At 55.4% G+C, this 11,759-nt stretch overlaps 1 protein-coding gene and 1 long non-coding RNA gene across 2 annotated transcripts; one reads left to right on the top strand and one right to left on the bottom strand.

Annotated features, from left to right (window-relative positions):
* Positions 1 to 1,752: 1,752 nt before the first annotated feature.
* Positions 1,753 to 6,231, bottom strand: CDK9 (cyclin dependent kinase 9). Its single transcript, XM_039861659.1, has 7 exons — positions 5,660 to 6,231; positions 5,109 to 5,190; positions 4,255 to 4,345; positions 3,735 to 3,901; positions 3,466 to 3,637; positions 3,159 to 3,307; positions 1,753 to 2,685 (listed from the first exon to the last, which is right to left on the bottom strand). Exons 1-7 carry the CDS (start codon positions 6,112 to 6,114, stop codon positions 2,320 to 2,322), a joined length of 1,482 nt encoding a protein of 493 aa, XP_039717593.1. The 5' UTR covers positions 6,115 to 6,231; the 3' UTR covers positions 1,753 to 2,319.
* A 245-nt stretch (positions 6,232 to 6,476) lies between these two features.
* Positions 6,477 to 8,794, top strand: LOC120601637 (uncharacterized). The gene is made up of 2 exons (XR_005652497.1): positions 6,477 to 7,597; positions 7,661 to 8,794. It is a non-coding gene; the product is annotated as an uncharacterized LOC120601637 (long non-coding RNA).
* Positions 8,795 to 11,759: the final 2,965 nt, after the last annotated feature.

The following is an 11,759-nucleotide window of genomic DNA, read 5'->3' as shown; positions in this document are numbered from 1 at the left end:
CTCAAATCTTAAGACTATACAAGACTAGCTTGAAACCGAATCCTTCTCCGTGGTAGATGCTATTTCTTGGCCTTGGTTATCTTCTTCCCATTCTCAGTGGCTCTGCTGCTCCTGGCGGGGTTTCAACAGAAGAGCTCTACCCAGTGGCTCTTGCCAAGGTCACCACTAACCTCTACGTGGTTAAACCCATGGTCAGTCCTCACTCTATCTTTTGGACCCATTGGCAGAACTCGTGTAAGTGACCACTCCATCCTCCCCAAAACACTGTCCCTGAGCTTCTGGAACCCACTCTCCCTCTGGCCTCTTTGGAGTACCCCAGTGGGCCACATCTCCCTTCTCCCATCTTCCAGTGAGGGCTCAATGAGGTAATAGACTGTACAATCGCTAACAAGAAATTTCTGGAATTGCTGGTATTTTAATACCAACTTTTTATAGAAACTTTTTATCCTTCAGAGAAAAAAACTCGTAACTTTGAACAATGGAACCAGCCGTGTGAGTTATCCCACATCAATCATGTCATTCAAAACCTATCGACTTGATCACCATAGGACACCTTGCTGTTTTTGGATTTCTTTGATTATTAGTTGTATTGAGTAGTTCATGTCCACCTGGAACCTTGAAACGTGCCCTTATTCGAAAAGATCTTTGTAGAGAGAATTGGTTAAGATAAAGTTATAATGGATCAAGGTGAATCCTAAATCTAATGACTGGTGTCTTCATAAGAGACAGAGGCACAGAGGGTAAGAACACCACGTGAAGACGGGGTGGAGTGATACGTCTACAAGCCAAGGACACAGGGACCGCAGGCAGCTGCTGGAAGCTACGAGAGGCATGTAGCAGATTCTCTCTGAGTGTCCAGGGCCAACTCTGCCCACACCTGGCTTTTGGGCTTCTAGCCCCCAGAACCAAGAGTCGTTAATTTAAGCCATCATGCTCGTGGTAATTGGTTACAGCAGCCCCGAGAAACTAATACTCTAAGAATTTTTTAATTTGCACTGGCATTTTGTAAAGCTGTGATCTGGGTCAATTCTCACAGGGATAGTTCTGGTCAAAGGTTGTGCCTACCTTCCCCCGTTCCTGGAGCCCTCCCAGCGGACTCCATCTGTGACGGAACGTAAAATTTACCTCAAATATGTCTGTCTCCAGCTTTACTCAGGACGTCCTACTCCTCCAAGGGTCCCAGCTCTGAGCCCTTAAGATCCAACCATACACTAACTTGTCCTCTTGCCCCCTCATCACTTTAATCCAAACTACTGCCACCTCCCCAAGCCCCTGACAGCCTCCAACTCCTCGCTTGGCTCCAAGCCGCCCTCTACTCAGCAACCAGGACCTGCGTAAGCTACAGATCTGTTGTCATTCCATTGAGAGCCTTCCGCAGCCTCCCGTGCTCACGAGTCAAATTTGAACACGTCTGTCATCTACAGCAGACTGTCCCCACTTGGGTCACCACTGCAGACATGGAGAAAAGGGAACTGAGATCCTTTGATGTTTTCCCTCTTCCTCGGACACTGAGTGGAGAGGGGCAAGGGAACTTCATGGTGCCTGCCCTTGAAGGGGAGCGTGATGGCAAGTGTTCTGGTAGGTATCTGAGGAAAAAAAAAGACAAAAGTCCTATACAGTTATGTCAGGGGACATAAACTGAGACAAAAAATTGAAGACTTGACAAATCAAAACAACTTCAACAGGAAGGCCCAACCTGTTGGCTGCAGGGTAAGAGCTGAGAATCTGAATAGAGAATAGAGCACAAAGCCGTTTACTGAAAAAGAGTCAACTTTAATTGTTAACTGGCCAAACTGTGTCCAGAATGTCTCTCAACAACCGAATATCAGAAACACGATAAAATTCTCCTACTGAAGAAACCAAGTTATTGCCAGCCCCAGTGCTTCTGAGGGTCAGGCCAAGAGCAGCCCATTTCCAAGGCTGGTTGTCCCCCACGTGAGTTTCTCATCCCAAGAGGAAGGCTGGGGATGGACGAGGGACCTGTTCCCTCCTCCAGTCGTACTGGGAACTCTTAGAAAGTCAGTGGTGGGGTGCACCTCTCCTCCCACCTCACTCTTGTCCTAAGGTAAATGCAGACCCTCTGGGTATTATCCAGAAAACCAGGGAACCAGGTGAGGCAGCCCCAGTGCCCTCCTGGACTCTCAGCCAAAGCTTTATTCCAGTCCATCCAGCTGGTATTCCCAAGGCCCAGAGTGGGGATTAAATAAAATATGCACTAGAGAAAAAACTCAAATGCCCCTTCATCTCCACAATGTGAGTCCCATAGCAGAAGAGAAAAATAAAACAAGAGCCCTAAAGCAGAGTGACAGCAGCTGGCCCTCAGAAGACGCGCTCGAACTCCGTCTGGTTGGTAGTGGTGGGGTTTCGACTCTGGTTGGTGGACTGTTGGGTGATCTGGCTGCCCTTCCGGCGTGGCGGCGCCAGGTACTCGAACATGGATGTCAGGTGGGTGGACAGCATGCCCCTGAGGTCCGACGGCATGGGGTCAGACCAGAAGAAGTCGTGGTTGAGGGCGTCGTCGCTGTCGATGCGCTGTGCGGGGTCCAGTACCAGCAGCTTGTCGATGAGGTCCAGCGCGTATGGGTCCCGCACGTAGGCCTTCAGCCTGTCCTTCACCTTCCGCTTCTGGCCCTTGACCAGCTCCAGCTTCTCAAACAGCTCATACTTGTCCACATTTGGCCACACCTGCGGGTGGGGGCATGGAGAGAGGATAAGAGTTAGTTCGGGGGGCGTGTGGCTTATCCGTTGGTCAAGCACCTGAAGGGACTGAAACTTCTCCGTTCAAATGTTCCCAGACCAACCCTGGAGGACAAACTTGACCCCTCCGAGGTGAAGGCAGCAGTGACCATGCACTTGGCCCTTTCATGTAAACTGGCTGGAATACGTGCACCAAGGCTGACAGAGGCATAGCTGTTTCACAGAAGAGAAACTCAGCTCTGAGGTGCGAAGTCCAAATGCTCGGCCCAAGGCCACAGAACGGACGGGTGATGGAACCAACACAGCCTGTGTGCCCTAAAGAGCAAGCTCTGTCCCTTCAGCAGCCACCTCTCCAGAGAGAGCTTTCCTTCTGTTCCACTCCCCACTCCACCCCTGCCAGGGAGACTGGTGGGTCTCTGCATCCTGTAGGGACCAAGGGCCCAGGCAGCCTGGCCACGTACCTCAGGGGTGATGGAGCCACAGAGCTGGCTGATGAGGGCAAGCTGGTGCTGCTCCGTGTTGCCCTGCATGATAGGGCTGCGGGTCCACATCTCCGCCATGATGCACCCGGCACCCCACAGGTCAATGGGGGGGCCGTAGTCCCGCTCCCCTGGGAAGAAGAGCGCACCAGGAGGGCCCCTTGAGCCCGAGGGCCTCCTGAGACGCAATGCCCTGAGGCTGGCGGCTCAGGAAGCCCAGGCAGTGGGGGGCTGAGGCCCGGTTAAGCGCCCGGCCCCTGCCCCCTTCTGCCCACTCGGAAGTCCTCACCGAGCAAGAGCTCCGGGGGCCGGTACCAAAGCGTCACCACACGGTTGGTATAGCGGTTGGGCTGACTGTTCTTGGCCAGACTGAAGGCCCGGGCCAGCCCAAAGTCTGCCAGCTTCAGGACCCCATCTCGGGTGATGAGCACGTTAGCTGCCTTCATGTCCCTGTGCAGGATCTGCAAGAAGGGCAAGAGTGAGGTCTCCTTTAGCCACACACACCCCTCCAGCAGTGGGAGTAGAGGCCAGACCAAGCCTTGGTCTCTCCTTCCCCACCTTGTTCCTGTGGATGTAGTAGAGACCATTGAGCAACATCTGCATGACCCTCTTGATCTCAGACAGTGTGAACTTGACTAAGACGTTGCTCAGCAGTCCAGCAAGGTCATGCTCGCAGAAGTCAAACACCAGGTATATACTGCCTTTGCAGCGGTTATAGGGGGAAGCTGAGGTGGGAAGAATGGGGACAGGGGGGCAAAAAGAAGAAGTCAAAAATCCCATATGCAACTCATTTTCCCAAAAACAGCGCCTACGCCCAACTCATGGACACCCGGCATCCATCTGTGCGTTCCTTCACTGGTAAAATATTTCCTGAGTGCCTCCTCTGAGCCGGGTGCCGTGGCAGGCCCTAGAAAAACACCAGCTACGATGAAAGGACCAGAGAAAGCAATCATAGCTGGTAAGCATGTCTGTGTTAAAAGGCAGTTTAAGTGTGTCTGGTTCCAACTTTGCAAACAAAGCCTCAAGTTATAAGCCTTATTTTCTCCATTGGAAAATGGAACAAGATCCAAAACCTTACCTTTGGTTCGACAGATCTCAATCAAGTTGACCACATTCTCATGTTTTAGAAGCTGGAGGATCTTGATCTCCCGCAAGGCTGTAATAGGGAACTGCGTGAGAGAAAGACAGAGGGTGGGGTTGAAAGTAAGTACATTACAGATCAAGGAACTGGCTGGCCACGGGGTCTGTACTAAGCAGTATGGGTTAAGAGACAGTAAGATCACAGACTCTGAAATCAGCTATCTCAGATGCCTTATCTGTAAAATGGGTGTAAAGTACTATGTACCCCTCAAGGAGTTAGAGACGATAAATTGATGTAGCGATACTTAATCCCTTCACTATTGGTCACTAAATGCTCCAGAGCTTCTTCATCCTTTAAATTTTAGCTCCACGCCTGTGTTTAACCTGCTGGGTGCTAATAAAAACACATATAACTATTGAAAAATCTTGTGAAGAAGTAGGGCTCTGGAAGCTGGACTAAAGCAAAGATGAGGTGGGGGAGGGGACTGCTCCTTTTCAGTTGAGTACTAGTCACCCTTTTAAAGCCACTGCATGTATTTTTCTTTTACATCAAACAAAATTAAACGCTAAAGAAAATGTGTTTAAAGTCTTCCTAATTTCACAAACAGAGGTGCACGCAATGCAAGCATGAGCTCCCCCTCCTGGCCCAACCGTATTTGCCTACGAATGAAATATCAAATGCTTTAAAACATTTCAACGAAAAGATTTCATTTGGAAGTCAATTTCCCTGTCCTATGGAAATTCCCGAGCTACGATACATAAATTGAATGTCAACGTGTGAGTCCTAGAAGCGCGGTAGAAACCCACGTGCAAAGAGGAGACGGCTGGCCTGCCCACCCCACCCGTACTCACCCCTTCCTTCTCGTTCTCCATCAGTACCTTCTTCAGAGCCACCTTTTGGCCGGTCAAGCGGTGCTTTGCCTTAAACACCTCCCTGTAGGCCAAGAGGGGAACGCAAAAGGGCTCGTCAGGCCGTTTTCATATGGCTCGCCCCTCCCCCACCAGAGGAAGACGCCAGCAAGGGGATTCTCGGGCGGGGCTGGGCCTGGTACCTAGGGCACTCGGCTACCCTACCATCCCCAGTCCCTCTGCAGTCCCTCTCCGAGCCTCTACTTCCTCCCTTCCGTCTCTTCTCCTCACCCAGGCATCTCTCTGAGAGATCCTGCTCCCCTCACAAGCTCCTCTCTGCAACCCCTCCCTGTCCCCCACCACGGGCCTCAGGCTCCTCCCAGCCAGTCAGCTCCGTCAGACCCGGACGCGCTGCGGCGCGGCCCATAGAGACCAGAGGACAAATCTAGGGCTGGGTGGTTCCCCGACCATCTCCGACCCGGCCCCGGGCGTCCCGACGTCGGCCCTGAGGGGTGCAGGCCTAGGGTACCGGGTCCCTCGGGGCCCAGCCTTACCCAAAGGTGCCTTGGCCGATCTTAGCAAGCTTCTCATATTTGGTCACCTCATCACAAAAAGGGCACTCCACTGAGTCGTACTGTTTTGCCATGGCCGCTTCCAGCGCGCCGCCGCCGCCCCCAGCCGCCGCCGCCGCTCCCGCTCCAGGTCCCGCTGCCCCCGCTCCGGGTCCCGCCGCCGTGCTCCAGGCCCCTCCGCGGCCGCGCCACTTCCGCCTCCACGGCCACTTCCGGCCTCGCGGCGCCGACCCCGCCTCTTCCGTCCGCCGCCCACCGCCAGGCCCCCTGGGACTTGTAGTTCCCGGGAGGCCAGGAGGAACCGAAGCTGCAGAGGCGCCTCCGCCGCCACCGCTGCCCCCGCCTCCGCCGCCGCCAGTGCTGGCGGCGGCCCCGATTTGGGGCGCGGGGAGCCGGGGCGCCGGGGCTGGAGCTCGGGGCGGTGCGTCCCGCTGCATTGGCCCGGGCCGCCGCTGCTGCCGAAGCCGCTGCCGCTCTGGCGCCCGATCCCGGGCCAGCCGCAGTGCCCTGCTCCTCCTCCTCCGACGGCGCCGCCTCCGCTGGGCTGCGCGGGGCGGCTGGCGGGGGGGGGCGGCCCCCGAGCCGCGGCTTGGGGGCTCCCTGGCCGGGCCCGGGCCCGGGGCGGCCGGGCGAGGGGGCGAGACGGGAAGAGCCGACGAGGAGGCGGCCCGAGAGCCCGGGAGGGGGCGCGTTATAAAGGGGGAGGTGCCCGGGCCTCGCCCTCCCCTCCCCCGCCCCCTCCCTCCGCCCTCCCGCCCTCCGCGGCCGCACCTGCCGCCGCCGCCGCCGCCGCCGCTGCCGCCGCCCGCTGTCCGCCGGCCGCCCTCGGCGCGTCACCGCCCGCGGCCCCTCCTCCGCCTTCGGAGGTGGGGCCCGGCACTCGACACCTGGCTTGGGGGCGCCTCGCCGCGTGCCTCAGTTTACCGCCACATGCCAGCTGCCGCGGAGAGCCCCTTCCTCCCTGGCTCGGAACGCCCACCCCACCCCCCGCAACTGGCCAAAGCGGGAGGCAGCGAGGGAGCGGCCTCCGGTCCTAGGAGGGGAGAGCGGCCCCCGCTGCCGCCTCCCCTGGCCCCCGCCACCCGCCGTTGATATGGCAACCGACGGCCGCCAGGGGGCGCGGCGACACTGGAGGCGGCGAAGGAGCAACGCCTGGACCTTCCAGTGCTGGACGCCCTGTTCTCTGGGAGGCAGAGGTGAAACCCACCGACCCCGGTCCCCGCCGAACTGCACCGAGCCTCGGGTTAGTAATCACAAAAACTGGCAGCATTTACTCAGCACCCCTGTGTGCTCAGGAAGTGCTAGGCGTTCCCGCTGACTCCTGAATCAACAGCCTCGGTCAGGATCACTAACCCATTTTACAGAAGAGGACATTGAGGCTCAGAGAGGTGAGGTCATTTGCTCAAGGTCTCCCGGTAACAAAGCTGGGACTCGAACCTGTCTGTCTGAAGAGGATTCTCCTAACTCAGGCTATTTACAGTCTCTCCAAGAGTATAGCAGTGGTGCTATTTGAGGCCTGCTGTCCTACCAGGCACCCAAGCCCCCCATCCAGCCCTATGCCGCCTTCCCTGCCCCAGCGTCTTTCTCATACCTTCCTGGCTCCAGGTGCCTCCCAGTTCTTCCTCCAGCTCCACTCAACGACCAGCCCACAGCAAAGCTGTCTTCTGCCTCCTTCGTACCTCTGCCGGCTGCCCCCCTTTTCCAGCCCTCTGCCCATCGATCACCTGACCCCTGGCCTCCCAGCCTGGCCTCTTCATCTGTCCCTCTCACAGCACTCACCAGATCATTCTGAAGTAAAGTCCGCATGTATTTCCCTCCACTGTCTTCAGGAAAAAACAAATTGTGACGTTTGAGGGTCTTTCCAGCCCCCCTCCTAGGCTGTGGCCAGAAAAATCTCCTCAGTGTTTCCTACCTCCCCAGGTAGGAGAGGGTTCTGGGGTGCAATCAGTGAGCACAGTGCTGTGCCCATTGATTGCACCCCAGAACCCTCTCTACCTGCAGAAAACCGTTCGGCTCTTACCCCACATGCTTTCTTGAAGCCTCCTCATAGGAGGAGGAGGCAGGAATGAATGGGTCTAGTTATCCTGGTGTCCCAGGAGACCCTGCTCTGGGGGAGGGCCCTGCCAGGGGGTGCCTTGAGGGTCAGGTGAGGAGCGGGGGCGGGGGGTCCTCTCCTGAGGGCAGTGTGGAGCCAGCGAGGCTTTTAGTCAGTCAAGTGACATATCAGGGTGTGATCTGGGGTCAGCTTCATGGTACATTATTAGAAGCAGGGAGGCCATTGGCTAAATTGGGGGTAGTGAAGGCAAGGAGGGAGAAAATAATAATTGTAGTAATTACAATTTATTGAGGGAAAAATAAATGGTCCAAGCCATGTACTTAACACTTTATGGGAATTATCTCAATTTTTACTCAGCCAGATGAGGCGGGTACTATTACCACTTCCATTGTACACGTAAGGACACTGAAACTCAGAGGTGACATCACTTGGCCAGGATCAAACAGCTGGCCAGTGGCCACACTGGTATTTGAACCAGGTCAGTCTGGCACAAACCCCAAGCACTTATGCACATCAGGACCCCACCCATCTGGACTGGGGGCGGAGCTAGGGCACAGTCAGGGCACAGCACTGCTGGATGAGTACCCTGGATACCAATGGGAGGAGTGAGAGGGGACAGTAGCATGGGGGTCTGCCATGGGTTTGGATGGCTTCCACACTCAGACTCTCAGGCCAGGGCCCTTGCCTGCTTCCCACGAACCCTCCTTAAGTCACGTCCTGTGGGCAGAAGCCTCAGCAGAAGTTCCGGTGCTGTCATCACCTCCACCCCATCGTCTCTGGTCTGAACCCCAATGTGGCCAGTCACTTCCCTTCTGGGCTTCGTGGCCCCAGCCCTCCCCGGGGAAGGAGGGCAGGCAGGAGCATTCAGAAGGCTGCCCAGGCCTGGGACTTCAGATCCCCCATGTGGAAATGAGAAGAGATGAGGATCTACCTGGAAATGATTCCTCACTGACTTGACTTCTGATTTGCTGGCTTGAGTTTGGTGCTTCCCGCTCCATAGATTTGCTAAGCTAACGAAGCTAGATACGTGGCCAGTACTCAATAAATGTTTGCTGACTGACTGACCAGGCTCTAAGCCCCTGGTCCTACTGCCATTTAACAATTAGGGAAACTGAGGCATAGAGTAGGAAAGGGAGCCACAGGCCAGCTGTTTGACCCTGGCCGGGACCCTTTGATTTCCTCCCCCAAGCAGGGGAAGGGTGGGGGTGTGGAGGGAAGGAGAAGACAGGCTCATGGAGTGGGCTGCCCTTGGTTGCTGGTATGTCTGGGGACACAAGGGGTCCTTGGATAGAGTAGAGTGTACAGGATGGATAATGGCTACGTGATATGCGTAGCTCTAACACCATGGACATTCTGCTCCCAGTAGCTGGGTACTGACCCTGTGCCTGGACCTGTGTTGATATGTAGTCCCCCTGGAACTTTACAGCACTCCTCTTAGAGATTGCTGTTATCGGGCCCAAGTTACAGAAGAGGAAACAGGCTCAGAGGGGTGACATGGCCTGCCCACGGCCACATAGCCAGGAAGTTATGGAGCTGAGATTCAAACCAGGTGAATTCAAAGGCTATAGTCATTTACCATCGTTTACCATCATCTTACATGGCCGCCAATACCAGACAGCCGGGAAAAGCTGGGGAAAGGCATCTGCTGAGACCTACGGTACGGCATCTGTGAGGTCAGTGTGGGCGCGTAAGGCCAGTTCCTCTCAGGGAGCACAAACATGCAAATAAAGACACAAGTGAGTGTAATATGGGTGATACTCAGTGTAAATGTTTTATTTCATTGCCCCGGGATCATGTGCAGATGTTGTATTTGTCCCATTTTACCGATGGGAAAAATCAAGCTCAGAGAGGTGTTGTGACTTGCCCAAGGTCATGCAGGTGGCCTGAACTCAGGTTAGCCTGAGCCCAATGCCTTCAGCTATGCAGTTGAAGGCCTCCAGTCTCTAATAGTATCTGGCCAAACTGCAAGTAACTGAGTCATGGACTGGGGAAGAGGGCAGAGGGGGAGGGGACAGAAATCAGAGTAGGGTATCTGGGGGTGCTATGGCTCAGTCTAGACCTGAGGGGCTCAACAGAGGCAAAAGATGAAGCCAGTGGAAGGGAGAATGGCATTCCAGGTATGGGTCCAGCCCAAGCAAAGGCCTGATGGCAGGAAAGCACTTGTGTGTCCAGAGCTGCAGGGCAGAACATGGGCTGGGCGGCCTCCGGCACAGGCTGAGGACGGCCTGTGGGACAGCCACCCGCCAGCAGGTCCCCAGCCATACTTCCAACGGCCACTCGAGGCAGCACAAAGGGGGCTCTGAGCTCAGCGGGGCCGCCACACTGAGCCCCATTCATTCTCCCCGGGATCCAGCAACTGCCCTGGCGCCTGGGCCAACAGCAGGGCCCCCAGCGCTGACAAGGCACCTCCACCACACAATACAGCCTCGCTGTGTCCCGGACTCCCGGGTCGCACGCCGTGTGCCTGCCTCTGGGGTTTCCTGGCCTGAACCACCCCCATCCCTCACTGACAACTGCCAGGGTTTGCCGAGGCCACAGTGTACATTTGCTCTTTTCGTCCTCCCAACAGTCCCAGGAAGTGGGGGCTACTGTGACCCATTTCACGGATAAGGAAACTGAGACCCAGAGCAGTAAAGTCGCATGAAAGATCACACAGTAAGTTGGGAGTGGGCCTGGCCAGGAAGCCAGCACTGGCCGATGCCACAGCCTCAGCAGTTAGACCGTAACTGGGACTGCCTCCCGGGAGAGATGCCAGGGACTCATTAGGAAGACCCCCAGCTACATCAGGCCACAGGCCCCTCTCCCTCTTGTAACAGCACTCCTGAGATGGGCGGAGCACCAGCCTGGGGGCAAGGGGGCCCGGATAATTGTCTAGTCTCTGCTCCTCTTCAGCCTCAGTTTCCTCATCTGTGAAATGAGCCAGTACCAGCATTTGCCTCTATTAGAAGGATTCGATAGGCAATCTGTGGAGGCTTCCGGCTCTGTGCCTCATAGTGAATGCTCAGTAGAAAGAACTGGAATTGTACCCCCCTTATTTCTTCGAAGTCCATGGCCCAGAAACCCCCTCTTTTCATTTGAACTTTGAACACCGGTCCCGGTCTGTCTGTGAGCAGGACCCTAGTGCCTTGGTCTCATGGGCTGTGTCCCTTTCCCTGTCAAGACCTCAGGCTCCCCCTCATCCCATCGAGGAGGTTCAGCCAGACCTTTCTCCCACCCAGGACCATCAACCAGCTGCCAGGGGCATGGAAGTGAGGACCACAGCTGGATAAGCAGATTCCAACCCTAGGTAATTTGTCTTATTCACATATATAGAGTGGGGAAAAAAGTAACATTTACCTCTTAAGACAGAAGGACTAAGCCCTGTGGCTGGAACATACTAAATGATAAGAAGACATTCGTCATCATTTTTATGGAGTACGCAGGAAGGGCCCTATTTGACCTGGGACTCCCTGTCTCACAGCCCTAGTTGCCAGCCCCAGGGGCCAGGATAATGTCAAACCACGCTGGAGCCTCTGTGGGTTGACTGAGTACCAAGTACCACACTGTGCCCATTCCAGAGATTAGGTGACTGAGACTTCAGAGGCTCCAGTAACTCATCCGCAGCACACAGAGGTAGAATTTGAAGCCCCTGGTTTTATGACCCCTCCCAACCGCAGCAGCTGTTGACAGTCCTCACAGGTGTCTCGGACAACCTGTATAAAAGAGGTTTCATTTCCTCATCTCTGTCCTGCCCATGTGAGTGTATACACACACATGCATACATATATACACACACAGACTGGCAGGTAGGCTATGAGCTAAGGGACTTGGAAGGGCAAGTTATAACTCAGTCTGTGCCACCAACCTGCTGTATGACCTGGGACAATCCCTCTGCCTATATGTGCCTCAGGTTCCCCGTCTCTGTACAGTGGTAGACCAAATTATCGCCATGTCCCTGGTAGCTTGAAAAGGACTGACTGTGCCTTGGTGGATGCCAATTTTGTACCAGGCTTTGCACTAAGCACTGGACACTGTGAATTGGACATT

This window comes from Pteropus medius, unplaced genomic scaffold, assembly GCF_902729225.1.
Source record: "Pteropus medius unplaced genomic scaffold, Ma_sr-lr_union100, whole genome shotgun sequence".
In the NCBI taxonomy this organism is placed as follows: domain Eukaryota; kingdom Metazoa; phylum Chordata; class Mammalia; order Chiroptera; family Pteropodidae; genus Pteropus; species Pteropus medius.
This window is presented reverse-complemented; position numbering and strand designations above follow the sequence as displayed.

Excerpts from the sequence above, each read along its gene's own strand:
- CDK9 (XM_039861659.1), bottom strand. The coding sequence starts at position 6,114 with ATGCAGCGGGACGCACCGCCCCGAGCTCCAGCCCCGGCGCCCCGGCTC. Across the intron at positions 5,191-5,659 it reads ATCGGCCAAGGCACCTTTGG|GGAGGTGTTTAAGGCAAAGC; the intron begins GTAAGGCTGGGC and ends CTTGGCCTACAG. Across the intron at positions 2,686-3,158 it reads GTGGCTCCATCACCCCTGAG|GTGTGGCCAAATGTGGACAA; the intron begins GTACGTGGCCAG and ends CCCCACCCGCAG.